At 45.2% G+C, this 20,144-nt stretch overlaps 1 protein-coding gene across 7 annotated transcripts in view; it reads left to right on the plus strand.

Moving 5' to 3' along the window:
• Positions 1–20,144, plus strand: part of git1 (G protein-coupled receptor kinase interacting ArfGAP 1) — a 145,254-nt gene that overhangs the window by 65,249 nt on the left and 59,861 nt on the right. For all 7 annotated transcript variants that reach the window (XR_008725744.1, XM_055658167.1, XM_055658172.1 and 4 more), the window contains exons 2-8: positions 2,538–2,671; positions 8,427–8,539; positions 9,561–9,666; positions 14,096–14,182; positions 14,928–15,058; positions 17,981–18,075; positions 18,778–18,820. Coding sequence is in view for 6 of the 7 variants with exons in the window: in XM_055658167.1 (XP_055514142.1) it covers positions 2,538–2,671; positions 8,427–8,539; positions 9,561–9,666; positions 14,096–14,182; positions 14,928–15,058; positions 17,981–18,075; positions 18,778–18,820 (709 nt within the window). In the remaining variant the exon portion in view is untranslated. The remainder of the gene's footprint in view (positions 1–2,537; positions 2,672–8,426; positions 8,540–9,560; positions 9,667–14,095; positions 14,183–14,927; positions 15,059–17,980; positions 18,076–18,777; positions 18,821–20,144) is intronic.

The raw sequence follows: 20,144 nt of genomic DNA on the forward strand, positions 1-20,144 counted from the left end.
GATGCACATGTGTGAGATTTTACATTTAAATCAAGTACATGGTACATTTTTCTCCGGCCGCCCTTTTGAAAGAGCATAACTTCAGTATAGGCAAGCAATGTCTGGTGATTTTGGTGAGGGAGATATTAAACTTCTAGTACAATTGCCCAATAACGATGGAATGGATCTTGCATAAGAGTGGATAGGGAATCTAGACAGTGAGGTCAAATTTGCATCTTCATTAGCACTAACTGATCAGAATTGAGCGAGAGGGAAAGAAAGCTGTCAGCTTCCACACTTCCCACTCTGGGAACCAGAAACCAACCAGATCTCCCACTTTGCTGCTATTCATGGCCTTCATTTTTATTCTAAGTTGTATCTCCTTAAATATGATTACATTTTGATAAAAGTCATGACCTGAGTTTCACCTATGTGTTTTTACACGACTCCACAAATTGACCTCTCATTCCTGGGCAAGGGAATGGGTGATGGGGAAGAAGACACAAAATGCTGGAGTAACTCGGTGGGACAGTCAGCACCTCTGGATAGAAGGAATGGGTGATGTTTCCAGCAATGCTGCCTGTCCCACTGAGTTACTCCAGCATTTTTGTCTTGTCTTCGGTTTAAAGCAGCATCTGCAGTTCCTTCCAGCACAGTCATGGAGAAGAATTTTTACTAAAGCTTCAAGATAAGGCGGTAATCTGGATGGGGTTGTTTGCTCCGAATGTCTTCATTTGATCTGAAGCTGCAAACTTTACAAGCTATCATTGAATATCTGGCTGGCTTGCACACAGGAGCCTTTAAATTAGGAAATGTGCATGGATAGAAGCACAGTAATGCAGCATGGAAACAGGCCCTTTGGCCCTACTCATCCGTGCTGTCCAAGATGTCCCATTTGTCCATGTTTGGTCCGTATCCTTCCAAACGTTCCCTATGCATGCACCTGTCCAAATGTCCATGAAATGCTTCTATGTTATCTGCCTCCTCTGGCAGCTTGTTCCATGCACCCTCTCCCTCTTGCAGTTTACTTTCAGCAGCAGAACGGGTGCTGACAAATACAGCTAAAGGGTATTAAATGTCTTGAATTGTCTCCCAAAGTTATAGCACACGTTTGAATTTGCATTTGAGCCCTGAAGCTGTCTCGGCTTTCCTGGCACCATCTGTTCGAGACAAGGTTCTGGTTTTTTTTTTGATGCTACGATGAATTTTCGGAATGCACAGTTTGTGCTTACAGAGATGTCTTCTAATCTCTGCCTGGATTTTTGACACTTGGATTATCATTGTGTCGAGCCATGATTGAACATTTTTTATTCTTTGGAATTTCATTATCACAGTTTTTTCCCTTTCCATTTGAACGTAGCCCACTTTGTTGCATAGGGAGCAAGGATAATCTAAATAACGTGGGCCCCTTGCAAAATAAATGACTGATTGCAAATTATAAGAAGGAACTGCAGATGCTGGAAAAATCAAAGGTAGACAAAAATTCTGGAGAAACTCAGCGGGTGAGGCAGCATCTATGGAGCGAAGGAATAGGCGATGTTTCGGGTCGAGACCAAGGGTGTTTCAGCTATTCAAATAATCAAGGAATACAGAGTTAATGCAGGGAAGTAAAAACTCAATCATGAGTTCCTTGCAAGGGATTGGATATCCTCTGCTATTCAGATCATCACAACCCCCAAGTGAGGTGTTTAAGAAGGAACTGCAGATGCTGGAAAATCGAAGGTCGACAAAAATGCTGGCCAAACTCAGCGGGTGAGGCAGCATCTATGGAGCGAAGGAAAAAAGCGACGTTTTGGGGCTCGACCTGAAACGTCACCTATTCCTTCGCTCCTTAGATGCTGCCTCACCCGCTGAGTTTCTCCAGCATTTTTGTCGACCAACTGTTTGGAAATGGTCATTAAAAGGTTTAGCAAATCTTCGGTATCATTGCTAATAATGGTAAGTTGTATTTGAATTTAGAGCAGTGTGCATTGAAATCCACCATAGTCCTGGTGCATAAAGCTGGGTGGAAAATACTTTATTCCGTCACTATTTTGGGACTTTGTTGTTGACCTACTTTTGATGACAAACTGTAGCTACTGGTATGGAGGTAATGAGCTGATAGATGTATGCTGCCTGACCTCGTTAAATTCCTCCAATTAGACACAGAATGCTGGAGTAACTCGGCAGGACAGCAGCATCTCTGGAGAGAAGGAATAGGTGACATTTTGGGCCAAGATCTTTCTTCAACCAAGTCTGAAGAACGGTGTCAACCCAATCCGTCACCTATTCCTTTTATCCAGAGATGCTGCCTGACCCACTGAGTTACTCCAGCATTCTGTGTCTATCCTCGTTGTAACCCAGCATCTGCAGATTCTTCCTACACAAGTTCTACCATTGCCTGGTTGTGTGCTGTAGCTGTGAGTGGATTGTTATGCAGTTTAGAGCTTTTTCACAGCTGCTGTCCTATGTGTTGGCTAATTGGCCAAGTTAGTTTTAGGCAAGGATTTCGTTTTTATCTTAGCCATGCTAATATTTAATCCGTGCATAACTTGCTAATTTCACACTAATCTCTACAGATCCTGGTTGGGCATCGATAAACCGTGGAGTGCTGGTTTGTGATGAATGCTGCAGTGTTCATCGAAGTCTTGGTCGACATATCTCCATGGTGAAACATCTCCGCCACAGCTCGTGGTCTCCGACTCTGTTACACGTGAGTTATGTTTAAATCTTTAGTTTTGACATACAGCAGGGAAACAGGCCCTTCGGCCCATCGAGTCCACGCCGACTAGCGATCACCCCGTGTACTAGCACTACCCTACACACTTTACAATTTTTACCAAAGCCAAATTAATCTACAGACCTGCACATCTTTGTAGTGAGGGAGGAAACAGCACCCGGAGTGATAACTCCACTGTCACGGGGAGACTCTGTACAGACAACACCCTTAGTCGGGATCGAACCTGGGTCTCTGGCGCAGTGAGGCAGCAACTCTGGCACAGTGAGGCAGCAGCTCTGGCGCAGTGAGGCAGCAGCTCTGGCGCAGTGAGGCAGCAACTCTGGCGCAGTGAGGGAGCAACTCTGGTGCAGTGAGGGAGCAACTCTGGTGCAGTGAGGCAGCAGCTCTGGCGCAGTGAGGCAGCAACTCTGGTGCAGTGAGGGAGCAACTCTGGTGCAGTGAGGCAGCAACTCTGGCGCAGTGAGGCAGCAACTCTGGTGCAGTGAGGGAGCAACTCTGGTGAGTGAGGGAGCAACTCTGGTGCAGTGAGGCAGCAGCTCTGGCGCAGTGAGGGAGCAACTCTGGTGCAGTGAGGGAGCAACTCTGGCGCAGTGAGGCAGCAACTCTGGCGCAGTGAGGCAGCAACTCTGGTGCAGTGAGGCAGCAACTCTGGCGCAGTGAGGCAGCAACTCTGGCGCAGTGAGGCAGCAACTCTGGCGCAGTGAGGCAGCAACTCTGGCGCAGTGAGGCAGCAACTCTGGCGCAGTGAGGCAGCAACTCTGGCGCAGTGAGGCAGCAACTCTGGCGCAGTGAGGCAGCAACTCTGGTGCAGTGAGGCAGCAACTCTGGCGCAGTGAGGCAGCAACTCTGGTGCAGTGAGGCAGCAACTCTGGTGCAGTGAGGCAGCAACTCTGGTGCAGTGAGGCAGCAACTCTGGCGCAGTGAGGCAGCAACTCTGGCCCAGTGAGGCAGCAACTCTACCGCTGCGCCACCATGCTGCCTTATTTGGCCACGTTAAGTTGTCTGTAATGTAGGCGTGTGGGAAGAGTTAATGGGATGTGGGAAGAATAAAATAGGATTTGTGTTGGATTCCAGTAGATGGGTGTATGACTCTTAAGACCTTTTAAAAGACATTTATAAAGATAAATAAAAGGGAAGGGTTTAGCGAGCTGTCAGCCACTTACAGACAAATAGGACTGGCCCAGAATGCCAACTTGGTCGGCCTGGTCAAGGTGAGCTGAAGGACCCGTTTCCTTGCTGGACTATGATTCCCACTTGTTCAGCCAAAGGCTATATTGTTGTGATCCAATCACTCTTAAGATGACGATTAGGATTATTTTTTGCAGATTCTGAAGAAACTTATTTTCTGGTGATTATTTTGGGAATTGGACATGTCTCTGGTCTGTAAATATACTGCATTGTATAAACTCAGTCTACATGCAATTCCTTGACAAAGTGCAGAGATCCAGGATGCAGTCAACCTCTCCTGACCTGAAAGCAGATTTTTACTGTGATGTTTAGAGTTGCAATCCCTGCTAGTACTATTTCATACTGGCATAGCAATTTACCAGATGGAATGATGGTCAGACACCAACAGTATAGATTATACAAAAACAAATTACATTTGGTTTCCCCATTTGGACTGTACTGTGAGCAATGAGTGGAGTCTTCCAGATTGGGAAAACATGTGATCTTGGATGTGGGGAAGGGGGGTAGATTACATGGAAGAGTGAGCTGGGAAGGGGAGGTTGCATGGAATAGTAAGATGAGAAGCAGAGTAGGTATTCTCCGTGGATTGTCACCTTGTCGTGGTGGAGAAGCTCGTGTGGTCCTGAGATCCTGAGAGCGATGCCGTCTGGAGATATGCTCCTGATAGGGCCACCCATGGTGGTAAGGTCGAGGGGGAGGTCTCTGACAAAGAGCAATCCAACCAACACCTCAACGGTGGAACAGGCGGAGGACGATGGCTGACCTTAGTGGAGCGTGACAACGGCTGGGAAGGTGGATGAAAGCTGCAGCAGAAAAGGGTCTCTGTCATCTTGGACTCCATGCCATTGGATCTTGACCCAGATCTGTCAAGGAACGTGTGGCGGCTGTCTGTGCACCAGTCTCCCCACGGTAAACAAAGTCACGCACTGGTGTCCTCCATGAGAGGACAGTCATACTCGTTTCGAGTGACCGCCGATGATGAGGTATTGGTGAAGAGGAGGAATGAAAACTGTGCATCGTAGATTTGGATGATCCATGAGTTTGGGGGAAAAACCACCTGAGCCCATTATAACTTGTATCTCTATTGCAACACTGACCGACTGGCTGACGTCCACTTGTATAGCATTTAACTAATCTGGTTTGACAACTGAAGTATTGCAACATTTGACCTTTCTTCCTACTTATGGACAGTCAGAGCCCTTTCCCCAGGATAGAAAAAGTAAATACTAGAGGACATAGCTTTTATGTTGAAAGGGACAAAGTTTAAAGGAGGTGCGCAGGGCAACTTTTTTTACAGAGGGTGATGGGTGCCACAGGTGGTGGTGGAGGTAGATATGATGGTAACATTTGAGGCTTTGGATAGGCGCATGGATCTGCAGGGAATGGAGGGATATGGATTATGTGCAGGCAGTTCCAGTTCAGTTTATTGTCACGTGTACCGAGGTACAGTGAAAAGGTTTTGTTGCGTGCTAACCAGTCAGCAGAAAGACAATACATGATTACAATCAACCCATTTACAGTGTACAGATACATGATATGGGAATACCACTTAGTGCAAGATAAAGCCAGCAAAGTCCGATCAAGGATAGTCCGAGGGTCACCAATAAGGTAGCTAGTATTTCTGCACTGTTCTCTGGTTGTGGTAGGATGATTCAGTTGCCTGATAACAGCCGGGAAGAAACTGTCCCTGAATCTGGAGGTGTGCGTTTTCACACTTCTGTACCTCTTGCCCGATGAGAGAGGGGGTAAGAGGGAGTGGCCAGGGTGAGACTGGTCCTTGATGATGCTGCTGGCCTTGCCGAGGCAGTGTGAGGTGTAGATGGGGTCAATGGAAGGCAGGTTGGTTGGTGTGAGCGAGGGTCTGGGCTGCTGTTTGATAACATTAACAAGCTAAATTAAGAGGAACTTGGGAGAACAAGTGATGTAGAATGTGTGGACTTACAACTGTGGGTTGGGCAGTTAATTGGCCAGCGTTACTTAGCCTTCGCAGGCAGTTGAGTGGGAGAATCTAGGGAGCGTTGACAATGTGAAGAGAATTTTTTTTTAAATATGAGCATTGGTATGGACTTTCTCCGGGTGCTCCTGTTTCCTCCCACACTCCAAAGACGTGCAGGTTTGTAGATTAACTGACTTGGTATAAATTGTCCCTAGTGTGTGTAGGGTAGTGTTACTGTGTGGGGATCGCTGGTCTGTGTGGGCCGATGGGCCTGTTTCCGTGCTGTATCTCTAAACTAAATGAAACTAAAATTGAATAGGCTCTTAGATGTACACATGGATATGCAGGGAGTGTAGGGACATGGTTCACATGCAGGCAGAGTTTAACTTGGCATCATGTTCAGCACAGACATTGGGTGCCGAAGGGCCTGTTGCTTTGCTGTGTCCACCTCTCTGACCCTGTCATTGCAACGTTGATCATGTTTCAGCTAATCAAATAATCAAGGAATGCAGAGTTAAAGCAGGGAAGCAAAAGCTCAATCATGAGTTTCTTGCAAGGGATTGGATATCGTCCTCTATTCACATCTTACATTCACGACCTTGAGCACAATCCCCAGGTGAGGTGTTTAAGAAGGAACTGCAGATGCTGGGAAATCGAGGGTAGACAAAAATGCTGGAGAAACTCAGCGGGTGCAGCAGCATCTATGCAGCGAAGGGTCTCGACACGAAACGTCGCCTTTTTCCTTCGCTCCATAGACGCTGCCTCACCCGCTGAGTTTCTCCAGCATTTTTGTCAACCCCCAAGTGAGGTGTCACTTTATTACATTTTGCCTTCCTATAAATGTAAAACCAGGTGTTAGTCATGCAGAAGGTGTTCCTTATTTAAATTTGATCATCGTTGTGGAAAATTCAAATATCATTTATAAACGTGGGGCTTGTAACTAAGATATATAATAAAAAAATTATCATGCTTTTATATTCCACTGATTAAATAGAGATGGGGCAAGAGTGGGGGTTTGATGTTACAACTGTACGAGGCATTGGTGAGATGATATTTGGGGTATTGTGTGCTGTGCTGGTCTCCTTGCTAAAGACTGGCTGAGGCTTTTATTCCTGGAGTGTAAGAGGCTAAGGGGTGATCTTAGAGGGATATACAGATAACTATTTGCCCCAAGGATAATAGAGAGTAAAATTAGAGGGTGCAGGTTTAAGGAGTAATGCGCAAGATTTAACGGGCCATGAGGAACCATGTTTACACAGGGCAGTGAACGTGTGGAATTTATTTTATTTTTCCAAAATAGACTTTATTTGAGAAATAAATATATATAATACATGATCCGTACAAAACTCCATCCAACATTCTTGTAGGCTATACAAACATTCAATGCTGTTTACACAAATGACACAGTATTACCCCCCCCCCCCCCCCCCCCCCTTGCCACTCATGTGGCCCACTGGTGTGGAATCTCCTTATTTTTGAGGGGCGTCTCCACCACACCCTGCCCCCCATGTCCAGCAGCAGAAGGACCCTAGACTGTGGTCCTCCCCCCACAGAGCCTTGGCGTTGGCTGCACCGAGCTTCAGTGTGTCCCTCAGCACATACCTCTGCAGTCTGCAGCGGGCCCAGTCGGCAACATTCCCCGACGGACATCTCGCTCCGCTGGGAGGTCAACAACGCTCGGGCAGACCAGAGAGCGTGTTTCACCGAGTTGATGACCTTCCAGCAGCACTCGATGTCAGTCTCTGAATGTGTCCCTGGGAACAGTCTGTAAATCACAGAGTCATGAGGAATGAGCTGTCAGAGTAAGCAGCAGCGGTCGGTGTTTAAAAGCATTTGGATGGGAAGGGGACTGGGCCGCGCGGAGACATCATGCAATCTGTTTCTCCCAGGCAACACATGGATTTATTTCCACTGTTCTTCTCAATGGCTTACACCTTGAACTCCCAGTGTTCAACTGTTTGAACCTGACTCATTTCATGCAAGCTCATTGACTTTAGATTGTGTTCTACTAAACTTTGTTGTATCCTAGTAAATCAGTGTGCGTGCGCGTGTGCACCTGTGCGTGTGTGTGTGTGCGTGCATGTGTGCGTGCGCGCCTGTGTGTGTACGTGTGTGTATGTGTGCGCGCGTGTGCGTGCATGCCTGCATGCCTGCATTCTTGCGTGTGCGCGTGCCTGCGTGTGTGTGTGTGCGTGCATGTGTGCGTGCGTGCATGTGTGCGTGCGCGCCTGTGTGTGTACGTGTGTGTATGTGTGCGCGCGTGTGCGTGCGCGTGCGTGCATGCCTGTGTGCCTGCGTGTGTGCGTGCCTGCGTGTGTGTGTGTGTACGTGTGCGTGCATGTAGACCTTACTGCACACAATGTGAGAGGTAAGAATGGAGTGATTAGAGGGCATGAAGCTGGAGGAGGTGGAGTGGATGTAACTGGGAAAGCGAGGGCTTGCGATGACCATTGGGCACAAACTAATGTCCTAAGATGGGAAAAGCAGATGAGGTATGGAGAATCGGTGATGGGCAGGTGAAAGTGTTAATTAGCGGGGTGCTATTTTCTGTTATTTATACATCGTACTAAAGTGGTCGGTTGTCCACATTTGATCTCCTCCTAGATGGTACAGACGCTGGCAAGTAATGGAGCCAACTCGATCTGGGAGCATTCGCTGCTTGATCCAGCGCAAGTGCAGAGTGGACGACGGAAGCCAAACCCACAGGATAAAGTGCAGTGAGTACCGTTCACCTCCAGCACAAGCTGCTGGGTTGAAGATGGATGATTACACATGGCCCAGGCAATGACATGGCATGATCCATGAGGAATTGGCATCCCAGAGAGAAAATCATTCTTGGGCTGTGGGGAATACGTTCATAAGTGATAGGAGCAAAATTAGGCCGTTCGTTACATCGTGTGTACTTCGCCATTCAATCATGGCTGATCTATCTCCCCCTCCTAACCTCATTTTCCTGCCTTCTCCCCATAACCCTTGACACCCCTACTAATCAAGAATCTATCTCTGCCTTAAAAATATCCATTGACTTGCCGTCTGTGGCAATGAATTCCACAAATTCACCACCCTCCAACTGAAGAAATTCCTCCTCATCTCCTTCCTAAAGGAGCATCCTTTAATTCTGAGGCCAAAGACCCCCCAGTCTCAGACTCTCCCACTAGTGGAAACATCCTCTCCACATCCACTCCATCCAGGTCTCTATCGGAATAGCCAATGTTTAATCCAAATCAAAGATAGACGCTGGAGTAGATGGATAGAGTGCTGGAGTAACTCAGCGGGACAGGCAGCATCTCTGGAGAGACAGAATGGGTGACGTTTCGGGTGGAGACCCTTCTTCAAATACAAATCAGTTAATTATAGAGGTTTGATCAATGTTTAGTCAAGAGCTTGTAATAAGATCTTGTAATATCTTTATTCAAGATGTTATAAGATCTTATCCATGTAATAAGATTTTAAGATAACTTTGAGTGTTAAGATCTTGTTATTACACGAATCTTCACAGTTTCTGTTAAGAATAGCAATGTACAAATAAGATTAATTACTGACTAAAATAGGTTCTCCTCAAAATAGACCAGTTGAGAATAATAATAAACTTAAAACTACATTCTTACAAAGGTAGATAGTCAGAACTGAGCTGAACAATGGAGCTGATTCGGTTTAGTTGCCGATATCACGCGCAGTTATCTGCAGTTATCACATTGCTGAAATGTGCCTTTGTCTTGTGTTTGAATACATCTGCAGTCCCACAAAGGCAGAGTTCATCAGAGCCAAATACCAGATGTTGGCGTTTGTACACAAGCTGCCGTGTCGAGATGATGATGGTGTGACCACAAAGGATCTGAGCAAGGTGAGAAATTGTGAAGTTTGGTTATATTTTAATATCTAGAGATTAGCAAATAGATGTCATCAGGCAAGATATTACTTCAAACAAATTGGGTGGGAAGGAGCTGCAGATGCTCGTATACGCTGAAGATGGGCGCAATATGCTGGAGTAACTCAGCGGGTCAGACAGCATCTCTAGAGGGAAGGAATAGGTGACATTTTCGGCACGAAACCCTTCTTGAACTTCTGAAGAAAGTTCTCAACCCGAAATGTTACATATGCCTTTTCTGCACAAAATGTTTTTTTATATTTGGAAAATTCACTAAGTTCTTTACAAATCTCTGCATTTTTATACATGAGCTGCAAACCTTTGTGAGTGGCATGTATATGACATTTCTGTTCTCTACTTTATCAGGGGTTATGGGGAGAAGGCAGGAGAATGGGGTTAGGAGGGAGAGATAGATCAGCCAGGATTGAATGGCGGAGTAGACTTGATAGGCCGAATGGCCCAATTCTGCACCCATCACTTATGACCTGAGATAGACACAGAGTGCTGGAGTAACTCAGCGGGTCAGGCAGCATCTCTGGAGTGACGTTTCAGTTCGATGCCCTTCTTCAGACATTCAGACATTGCACCTACCCCTGTTCTCCACAAATGCTGCCTGACCCATTGAGTTACTCCATCATTTTAAACCAGTCTGTTGCTGAAGGTGCTCCTCAGGTTGACCAGTGTGACATGGAGGGGGTGAGCTGTATTGTCCAGGATGCTCCACAGTTTGCAGAGCATCGTCCCCTCCAAGACCAACCTCCCGTGAATCCAACCAACTCCACCCCCAGGACGGAGCCGGCCTTCCTGATGAGTTTGTTGATCCTATTGGTGTCCGCAGCCTTGGCCCTGCAGCCCCAGCACACGCAGCGTAGAAGATGGCACTGACCACCACCGATTGGTAGAACATCTGCAGCATCTTACTGCAGACGGTTATTAATATTACCATTATTAATTTATTGTGATCTTGATTATTATTTATTATCGATGTTATTGTGTTTTTATGCTGCAGCAAGAAAGAATTGTAATGATCAGCCGTCGGTACATATGGCTATTGAACTCTCATGACTAGAGTTGTATATGTCACCGATGTTTCCAAGTAACCAGCGCCTAATATGAGTGTTGTGTCGGTATCTTGTTATCACACTGCCGAAGACATATTAAAAAGCACGTTTGACCAGTTTTTCCGCTGTTTTATAAGTGAAGCTAAACCAATGGCCCCTATACCAGCGGGTGATTTCTTCCGCTTTACAAATGAGTCCATTTTGTTGAATACTTCCAGGAATTGGACTTTTTAAAGCAAATGTTAAGGCACTTGGCACTGAATCCTGGCCTTACTGACGCTACAGTTCAGCTTGAATTGGCCAGGTGACAATATCACAGGTGGTACATTGAATATTAGCAGCAAAATGATGAGGAAACAAAATGTTAAGCAATTCCCTACTTGAATTGATCTGCAGTGCCTGACTTCATAAGCGATAGAAGCAGAATTTGGTCATTCGGCCCATCAAGTCTACTCCACCATTCGATCATGGCTTACCTATCATTCCCGCCTAACCCCATTCTCCTGCCTTTTCCCCATAACCCCTGATGCCCAAACTAATCAAGAGATTGATTTGATTCCAAGAAACTGGAATTGATTTGTACCTAAAAAGGCTGGAGGAACTCGGTGGGTCGGGCAGTGAATGAACAGGCACTGCTTTAGGTTGGGACCCTTCTTCAGACTCCCTTCTCTCCACAGATGCTGCCTGACCTGCTGAGTTCCACCAGCTTATTGTGTTTCTTTGCTCACGGTTCCAGTATCTTCAGTCTCTTGTCTCTGCAATTAACTTAATATTTACTTTTTTTTTAAAAAGGCAATCAAGAATAATCCCCTGGGTGGGAATTTTGAGTGTTATTAACATCATAAATTAATTTTTTGGGAATAGCAATTTAGAAGATAAGTAAGCAAACAGCAAATCATTTGGTTTTGCTTCTAAGTTTGTGTAAATGAGGCCGGGTGCATGTTGATCAAACGCTTCAAGCTATGCCGGCTCATCTCCCTGAAGTTATTAGAGTCGTATTTCATAGGTGCCAGCTCATCCTGCAGAAACGCAAACAACATTTTCTGACATTTGCATTTATCTCCTTATTTACTTCAATTTAATCTTCAGGAATCTAAAAGAGCTTTCCAACACGGAAGGTTGCAAGCGTGAATATTGCTGGCTTTATTATGCCCTGGAGTGCACTGTGGGGAATTGCAATGTCATTTTCCAGAGACTAATCATGGCAGTATTCTTTGTTGAATGCTGCACTTCTCATTAAAATATCGTTACACTGTAATTAGAATATCTTGAGACCAATTTGTGAAGCTCGGGGAAAATACGTTCATTTCATGCAAAGGATTTACACTGGACTTCAAATAGTTGCCCAGTTAACCGAGAGATGCAAGGATCTGCAGATGCAGGAATCTTGAGCAAAACAGAGTGGAGGAGCTCTGCGGGTTATAGAGCATGTGTGAAGGGAATGGACAGACAATGTTTCAGCTCCGGACCCTTCAGGCCTTGGGCCAATTAATCTCATTAGAACATGTGCATTGTTTTACATTGATGTAAATGCATCCCAGTATGAAGAAGGGTCCAAAGCCAAAACATCATGTGTTTAAGAAGGAACTGCAGATGCTGGAAAATCGAAGGTAGACAAAAATGCTGGAGAAACTCAGCGGGTGCAGCAGCATCTATGGAGCGAAGGAAATAGGCAACGTTTGGGCCAAAAACCTTCTTCAGACTGATGGGGGGTGGCGGGGAGAAGAAAGGAAAAAGGAGGAGGAGGAGCCCGAGGGCAGAGGAAGGGGAGGAGACAGCAAGGGCTAACAAAATTGGGAGAATTCAATGTTCATGCCCGCAGGATGCAGACTCCACCAAGCGGAATATGAGGTGCTGTTCCTCCAATTTCCGGTGTTGCTCGCTCTGGCCATGGAGGAGACCCAGGACAGAGAGGTCAGATGGGGAATGGGAGGGGGAGTTGAAGTGCTGAGCCACCGGGAGGTCAGGTAGGTTATTGCGGACCGAGCGGAGGTGTTCGGTGAAGCAATCGCCCAGCCTCTGCTTGGTCTCACTGAGTGAGCTCAGCACTTCAACTCCCCTTCCCATTCCCCATCCGACCTCTCTGTCCTGGGTCTCCTCCATAGCCAGAGCGAGCAACACCGGGAATTGGAGGAACAGCACCTCGTATTCCGCTTGGGGAGCCTGCATCCTGCGGGCATGAACATTGAATTCTACAAATTTTGTTAGCCCTTGCTGTCTCCTCCCCTTCCTCAGCCCTCGGGCTCCTCCTCCTTTTTTCTTTCTTCTCCCCGCCACCCCCCATCAGTCTGAAGAAGGGTTTCGGCCCGAAACGTTGCCTATTTCCTTCGCTCCATAGATGCTGCTGCACCCGCTGAGTTTCTCCAGAATTTTTGTCTACCTCCAAAACATCATGTATCCATGTTCTCCGGAGATGCTCCGTTACTCCAGCACATTTTGTCCTCCAAATGCATTTTTGCCTTTTTCATTTAACTTCTGTCGTTATACTTTATTGTTGCATATACCCAGGTAGGGTGAAAGTCTTTGTTTTCTTTGTGCACCCAATCTGGTAAAATCATTCAGCAGACTTCACCTAAACGATACACCACAATTTGAGATTTGTAATAGAAAATATCACATGTGGTTAAAGTGCACTTTGTCAGATTTTGATAAAGGCATTTTTGTATACTTTTTGATTTCACCGTGTGGAAATTACAGCAGTCAAAATTGTGGAGTACAGAGGCAAATAAATAAATGATGGGTCTTTGACCCAACCATTATGGAGGGCACTGTAGTTTTTTAAATATCAGTGCTGGAAATTTGATGCATTTATTAAAAATAAATTGGATAGTTATATGGATGGGAAGGGAATGGAGGGTTATGGTCTGAGCGCAGGTATATGGGACTAGGGGAGATTATGTGTTCGGCACGGACTAGAAGGGTCGAGATGACCTGTTTCCGTGCTGTAATTGTTATATGGTTATATGGCTATTGAAACCAAACATTACTGGAAATCTAAAAAAGAATACAATGTTTGAAGAGGCTCAATAATAAGACTGGATCAGTGATGCCAGAAACTGTATTTATAAGTAATGACTTTACACCGGAAATTGAAAGTGTTTTTAAGCAATAAAACACGAGTTACGATACTAGAAGAGGAAGGTAAAGTTTTCTTGCATTCATTTACACAAACTTGGAAGATTTGTTCCAGTATTTATGGATCAGAGTATATAAATCAAATTACAGATATATACCATAATATAATAAGGCAATAATATTTATCCTGTGGTTCTCCTTGAGTATCTGTACAATGCCAATGAATGATATTATCATCACTAATGTTTGTACCTTTTGTCCTGTACCAGCAATTGCACTCCAGTGTACGTACAGGGAACTTGGAGACGTGTATCAGGCTACTGTCACTCGGAGCGCAGGCCAATTTCTTTCATCCGGTAAAGTACATTTTGCTTCCTAGTTTGTAGCATTCTGTGTTTAAGAAAGAACTGCAGTTGCTGGAAAATCGAAGGTAGACAAAAGTGCTGGAGAAACTCAGCGGGTGCAGCAGCATCTATGGAGCGAAGGAAATAGGCAACGTTTCGGGCCGACTTCCATAGACTCACCACTCTCTGTGAGAAAAAGTGTATCCTCATCTCCATTCTAAATGGCTTACCCCTTATTCTTACACTGTGGCCCCTGGTTCTGGACTCCCCCAACATTGGGAACATGTTTCCTGCCTCTAGTGTGTCCAAACCCCTAACAATCTTATATGTTTCAATGAGATAACCTCTCATCCTTATAAACTCCAGAGTGTACAAGCCTAGCCGCTCCATTCTCTCAGCATATGACAGTCGCTCCATCCCGGAAATCAACCTTGTAAACCTACGCTGCACTCCCTCAATAGCAAGAATGTCCTTCCACAAATTAAGTGAGAGGATACTGGAGCACCCGGTGGGAACCTACGCAGTCACGGGGGAAACGTGCAAACTCTGCACAGACAGCACCTGAGATCGGGATCGGTCCCAGGTCTCTGGTGCCGTGAGGAAGCAGCACTACCCGCTGCGCTACACAATGGAGTGATAACCATTTGAGTTGTAAAAGCCACGTAATAATCCTACAGCGTTAAAAATGGAGCAATTGTAGAATCAGCTAGAGTGCTTGTCTGATTTATTAACTAGATTTGATCCCTCTGTTCATTAGGAGAAAGGTACCACTCCTCTGCACGTTGCTGCCAAAGCTGGCCAGATACACCAGGCTGAGCTACTGGTCGTCTATGGTGCAGACCCAGGAGCACCCGATGTCAACGGCAGAACGCCAATAGATTATGCCAGGTGAGTGGATAGAGGAGCCGACATCCTCCATCATTACGCACGTGTCACTCTCAACTTGCTGCCAGAACACTGTTGCTTCACCAGATTAGAGAATCGAGAACTAGAAGACATTGGTTTAAGGTGAGGCAGGTTCTAACCTGACCTCTTTATAAAGCTACCCGTTTACAAAGGGTGGTGACTGTAAGGAACCAGGTAGGTGCTATCACAACATTTCAGAAACGTACACGCATAGGACAGGTTTGGAAGGATATGGCCCAAATGCAGGCATGTGGGACTAGTGTAGATGGGACATGTTGGTCGGTGTGGGCAAGTTGGGCCGATGGGCCTGTTTCCACACGGTATGATTACGATCATAAGACATCGGTGCAGAATTAGGCCATTCGGTCCATCAAGTCTGTTCCTCCATTCGATCATGGATGATCAACCATGATCACATCGCTGGCACGAAGGGTGGAATGGCCGACCCCGGCACCTATTGTCGATCCCCATCATCCTTTCACGCCTGTACTGATCAAGAATCTGTCATTCTACATTTTAAAACTACCCAATGACTTTTCCTCCTCCGCCGTCTGTGGCAATGAATTCCACAGGTTCACCACCCTCTGGCTAAAGAAATTCCTCCTCATCTCCATTCTCAAGGTACATCCTTTAGTTCGGAGGCTGTGCCCCAGACTCTTCCACTGCTTGAAACATCCTCTGCACACCCACGCTGGCTGTGCTAGGTCTAGAATTACTGTAAATAGACACAAAAAGCTGGGGTATTTAAGAAAGAACTGCAGATGCTGGAAAATCGAATGTAGACAAAAGTGCTGGAGAAACTCTGCAGGTGCAGCAGCATCTATGGAGCGAAGGAGATAGGCAACGTTTCGGGGCTGAAACCCTTTTTTCAGCACTTTTGTCTACCTAAAAAGTAGGAGTAACTCAGCGGGATCTCTGGAGAGAAGGAATGGGTGGCGTCTCTGTTCGAGACCCTTCTTCAGACTGTTTAGGGATAAAGGAAACAAGATGTATAACAGCGAGGGAGGAATTACTGTTAATTGGAGCTGCATTAAAAACTGTGGGTAAGGTCTAACAGTGCTGCTGTTGGCCACTGCTTTCATTTCTGTTAAGGATTGTACTGTTATGTATATTTTATTAGATTTGCTTTAGTGCTTTTGCTATGGAAATAGTTCAGTCAAAAAGCATTATTATGAAAGATTGATGTGGGTTATTCTTATGAAATGATGTTCAAATTCCACAAAGTTTTGCCCTCGGCATTTTGGGGAAGAGCACACTGATTTTCTACGACAAGATTAGTCTTGTCAGAAATTAAAACACATCTGAAGTCATAGTCCTGTGCAATCTGAAAATGATTCTGTGTTTAAAAGTTTAAGAAGGAACTGCAGATGCTGGAAAAATCAAAGGTAGGTAAAAATGCTGGAGAAACTCAGCGGGTGAGGCAGCTTCTATGGAGCAAAGGAAAAGTTGATGTTTCGGGTCGAGATGCTGCCTCACCCGCTGAGTTTCTCCAGCATTTTTATCTACCTTCTGTGTTTAAAAGTCCTCTGTTCATACCATGTATACACCATTCCCCTTGGAACAACGCTGATTTTCACGGCAACAGTTCTCGGACATGGGCAGGGCCGGGAGAAAGAGGCACTGGCAGCAAGTCAGAGCCAACGGACTCGGTTTTATTTTTGGATTCAATAGACAATAGGTGCAGGAGTAGGCCATTCGGCCCTTCAAGCCAGCACCGCCATTCAATATGATCATGGCTGATCTTCCACAATCAGTACCCCGTTCCTGCCTTCTCCCCATATCCCCTTGACTCCGTTATTTTTAAGAGCTCTATCTAACTCTCTCTTGAAAGCCTCCAGAGAATTGGCTTCCACTGCCTTCTGATGCAGAGAATTCCACTGATTCACAACTCTGTGTGAAAAAGTTTTTTATCATCTCCATTCTAAATGGCTTACCCCTTATTCTTAAACTGTGGCCCCTGGTTCTGGACTTTCCCACATCGGGAACATGTTTCCTGCCTCTAGCGTGTCCAAATCCTTAATAATCTTATATGTTTCAATAAGATCTCCTCTCATCCTAAATTCCAGGGTGTACAAGCCCAGCCTCTCCATTCTATCAACATATAACATTCCCGCCATCTATTGAATGTCTTCGAATCTTCCAGAATGATACTCTTGTTAAGTCAATTGTAAAGATTCTGAAGATTCAGGGCCTCTAGGAACTAGTTTTAATACCATGAATGTTTTATTGTTCATTACTTCTGCCTGGATCAGTGTCATTTTTGATTTATAAAATATAGCAAGTTCCTCTTTGAGCTTTTAAATAAAACGCGGGACATGGATAGGACAGGTTTAGAGGGACATGGGTCAAATGCAGACAGATGGGACGAGTGTAAATGAGGCATGTTAGTGGGTGTGGGCATGTTGGACTGAAGGGCCTGTTTCCACAATCTAGCTCTGAGGATAGAGATGCCCATTAGTTTAAAATCAGGGGAGCAGAAAAACAGAAGCTGCAATTCTGCCACCGTGTCAAAGCCTCTTCAACACTCCACACTACAAAAGATTACTTTAATTTCAGATCCTTATCCTAGCATGGTCCAGGCGATGAGATGGATGAACGGCCAGGCAGCACCAGCAAACTCAAGCTTGTGTTTGGAATCTTTCAGTCAATATCTGACTATTTCAAGCATTTTGTAGCTTTGGGATTTATGGCATTTTCTAAATTTTATTAAAATGATGAATTCTTCGTTGTGATACAGCTAGTATCCCAAGTGCAATAAATTGCTGTTTGGTAACAATTACAACTTGGGTCTGGTACAATTGATGTATAATGGGCCCATGATCTCAGAAGATGCTGAGTTCTTGCTCTCGTCTCCCTGTGGCTAATTGTGATGATATTTTCTCTCTGTTTCAAAACTCCATGCAGACAAGCAAATCACCATGAGCTTGCCGACAGACTGGTGGAGTGTCAATATGAACTTACAGACAGGCTGGCGTTTTACCTTTGTGGACGGAGACCAGGTCAGTAATTTCTCCAAAGCTCTGGTCTATTTCTGTATGTGCTATGAATATGGCAACTAGATAAAAGACAAAGTAACCAGGTCACCAAAAATCCTCTCCAATCGTGCAAAATACTGCTATTCCAAGCACCAGTCAGCACAGCTGTGTGTTTCCCTCTGCAAGTATTTCCAAGCTAATCAGAGCCAAGGTTGACGATGATCGTACAATATCTATAAATAAATCTCACATTTTAAATGTTACTGCAGTTCGTGTACAAGGCATCTAGTTTCATCACCAGAATGTTGCAATAGCTGGGGACAACCTCGAACCACCTAGGATTGTTTGCTCAAGGGCCAAGTAGGGTTTTTTTTTTTTTAAGATAGACACAAAAAGCTGGAGTAACTCAGCAGGTCAGGCAACATCTCTGGAGAAAAGGAACAGGTGACGTTTCGGGTCGAGACCCTTCTTCACTCTGAGGAAGATGGGAGAAAGTTCAAAGGTTATTGTCAAATGTACTAATTAAGGTACAATGATATTTGTCTCAACCCGAAACGTCACCTATTCCTTTTCTCTAGAGATGCTGCCTGTCCTGCTGAGTTACTCCAGCATTTTGTGTCCATCTTCAGTTTAAACCAACGTCCGCAGTTCCTTCCTACACATAGTTTTTTGATGTCGGTGGCTTGTCATTACAACATTGATGTTTTTGTTCTCCTTTTTCCACAGATCACAAAAATGGGCATTATGTCATTCCCCAAATGGCTGACAGGTGAGACTCCACCTTGCTTCACTGATAGATTACTGCTTATTGGAGATTGTACACGTATAGCCAGGCTCATCTTCACAATATTAACACCCCTATTCTCTTTGAAAGGTGATGCCGTTTCTTTTATTTGTGCTTTGATTTCAGTGATGCCCCGGTTTCAGGATATCATAAATAATCTGTTTCAGTTCTGGCCTCCACTTTGCATTCATTTTAGTAGATTCTTCTGGTTGAATTTTGCAGATAGAATATAGTTTGCGTGAATCTGGACATGTTCTTTAGTATTTGGAAAGTTGTGCAAAAGCCGGTTCAAAACGGTGCGGAGAAATATCTGAATAGATTTGTCGAATATATAGTGACACGGTGCTGAAATCTTCTTTCATGTAGTTCATAATGTGATGTCTCTGCTGACAGAGGGAGTTTGAATTTTATTTTGGATCGGGCACCAGGATCGGGCACCAGTGAAACCACCTGCCTTGGACAACGAAAGGCATGTCAAATACATGCACATTCAAACATGCAGCTGTTTCTCTTTTGGAGAATCCATCAGTAGACTTCACTGATTTAAGATCTGCTTGGCTGGGATTCATTGTTTCATTCCTTTGCATTGAGTTTACGTGACTTTATTTTTGCAAAGTCCCGTAAATGTGCAGGTGATCTATAGTATTGTAATTTTTCTCAAACGCATTGACTTCCGATCACTCAGATTTGTCTGTTGTGGCATTCTTGTTTTGTCATAGCAACTGTGACGTTTGGGCAGAAAAACAGTGTTGGAGGAACTTGGTGGGTCAGGCAGCCTCTGTGGAAGCAGTGGACAGATGGTGTTTCCAGTTGAGACTCTTCTTCATGTTAATGGAGGAGAGGGAAAGCTGGAAAAGAGGTGGGGGCAGGAAAAAGCCTGGTTAGTGATAGGTGGAGCTGGAGTAGCTCAGTGGGTCAGACAGCATCTCTGGCGAAAAGGGATAGGTGACGTTTCAGGCTGAGACCCTTCGTCAGACTAGTGATGGGTGGAAGGTAGACACAAAATGCTGGAGTAACTCAGCGGGATAGGCAGCACCTCTGGAGAGAAGGAATGGGTGAAGAAGACTGACGTAGGGTCTTGACCCAAAACATCACCCATTCCTTCTCTCCAGAGATGCTGCCTGTCCTGCTGAGTTACTCCAACATTTTGTGTCTATCTTCGATTTAAACCAGCATCTGCAGTTCCTTCCAACACATATATCGATAGTAGGCTGGGTACAGGAGTTCAAGAAGGAACTGCAGATGCTGGAAAATCGAAGGTACACAAAATTGCTGGAGAAACTCAGCGGGTGCAGCAGCATCTATGGAG

Source organism: Leucoraja erinacea, chromosome 28 (genome assembly GCF_028641065.1).
Source record: "Leucoraja erinacea ecotype New England chromosome 28, Leri_hhj_1, whole genome shotgun sequence".
NCBI lineage: Eukaryota > Metazoa > Chordata > Chondrichthyes > Rajiformes > Rajidae > Leucoraja > Leucoraja erinaceus.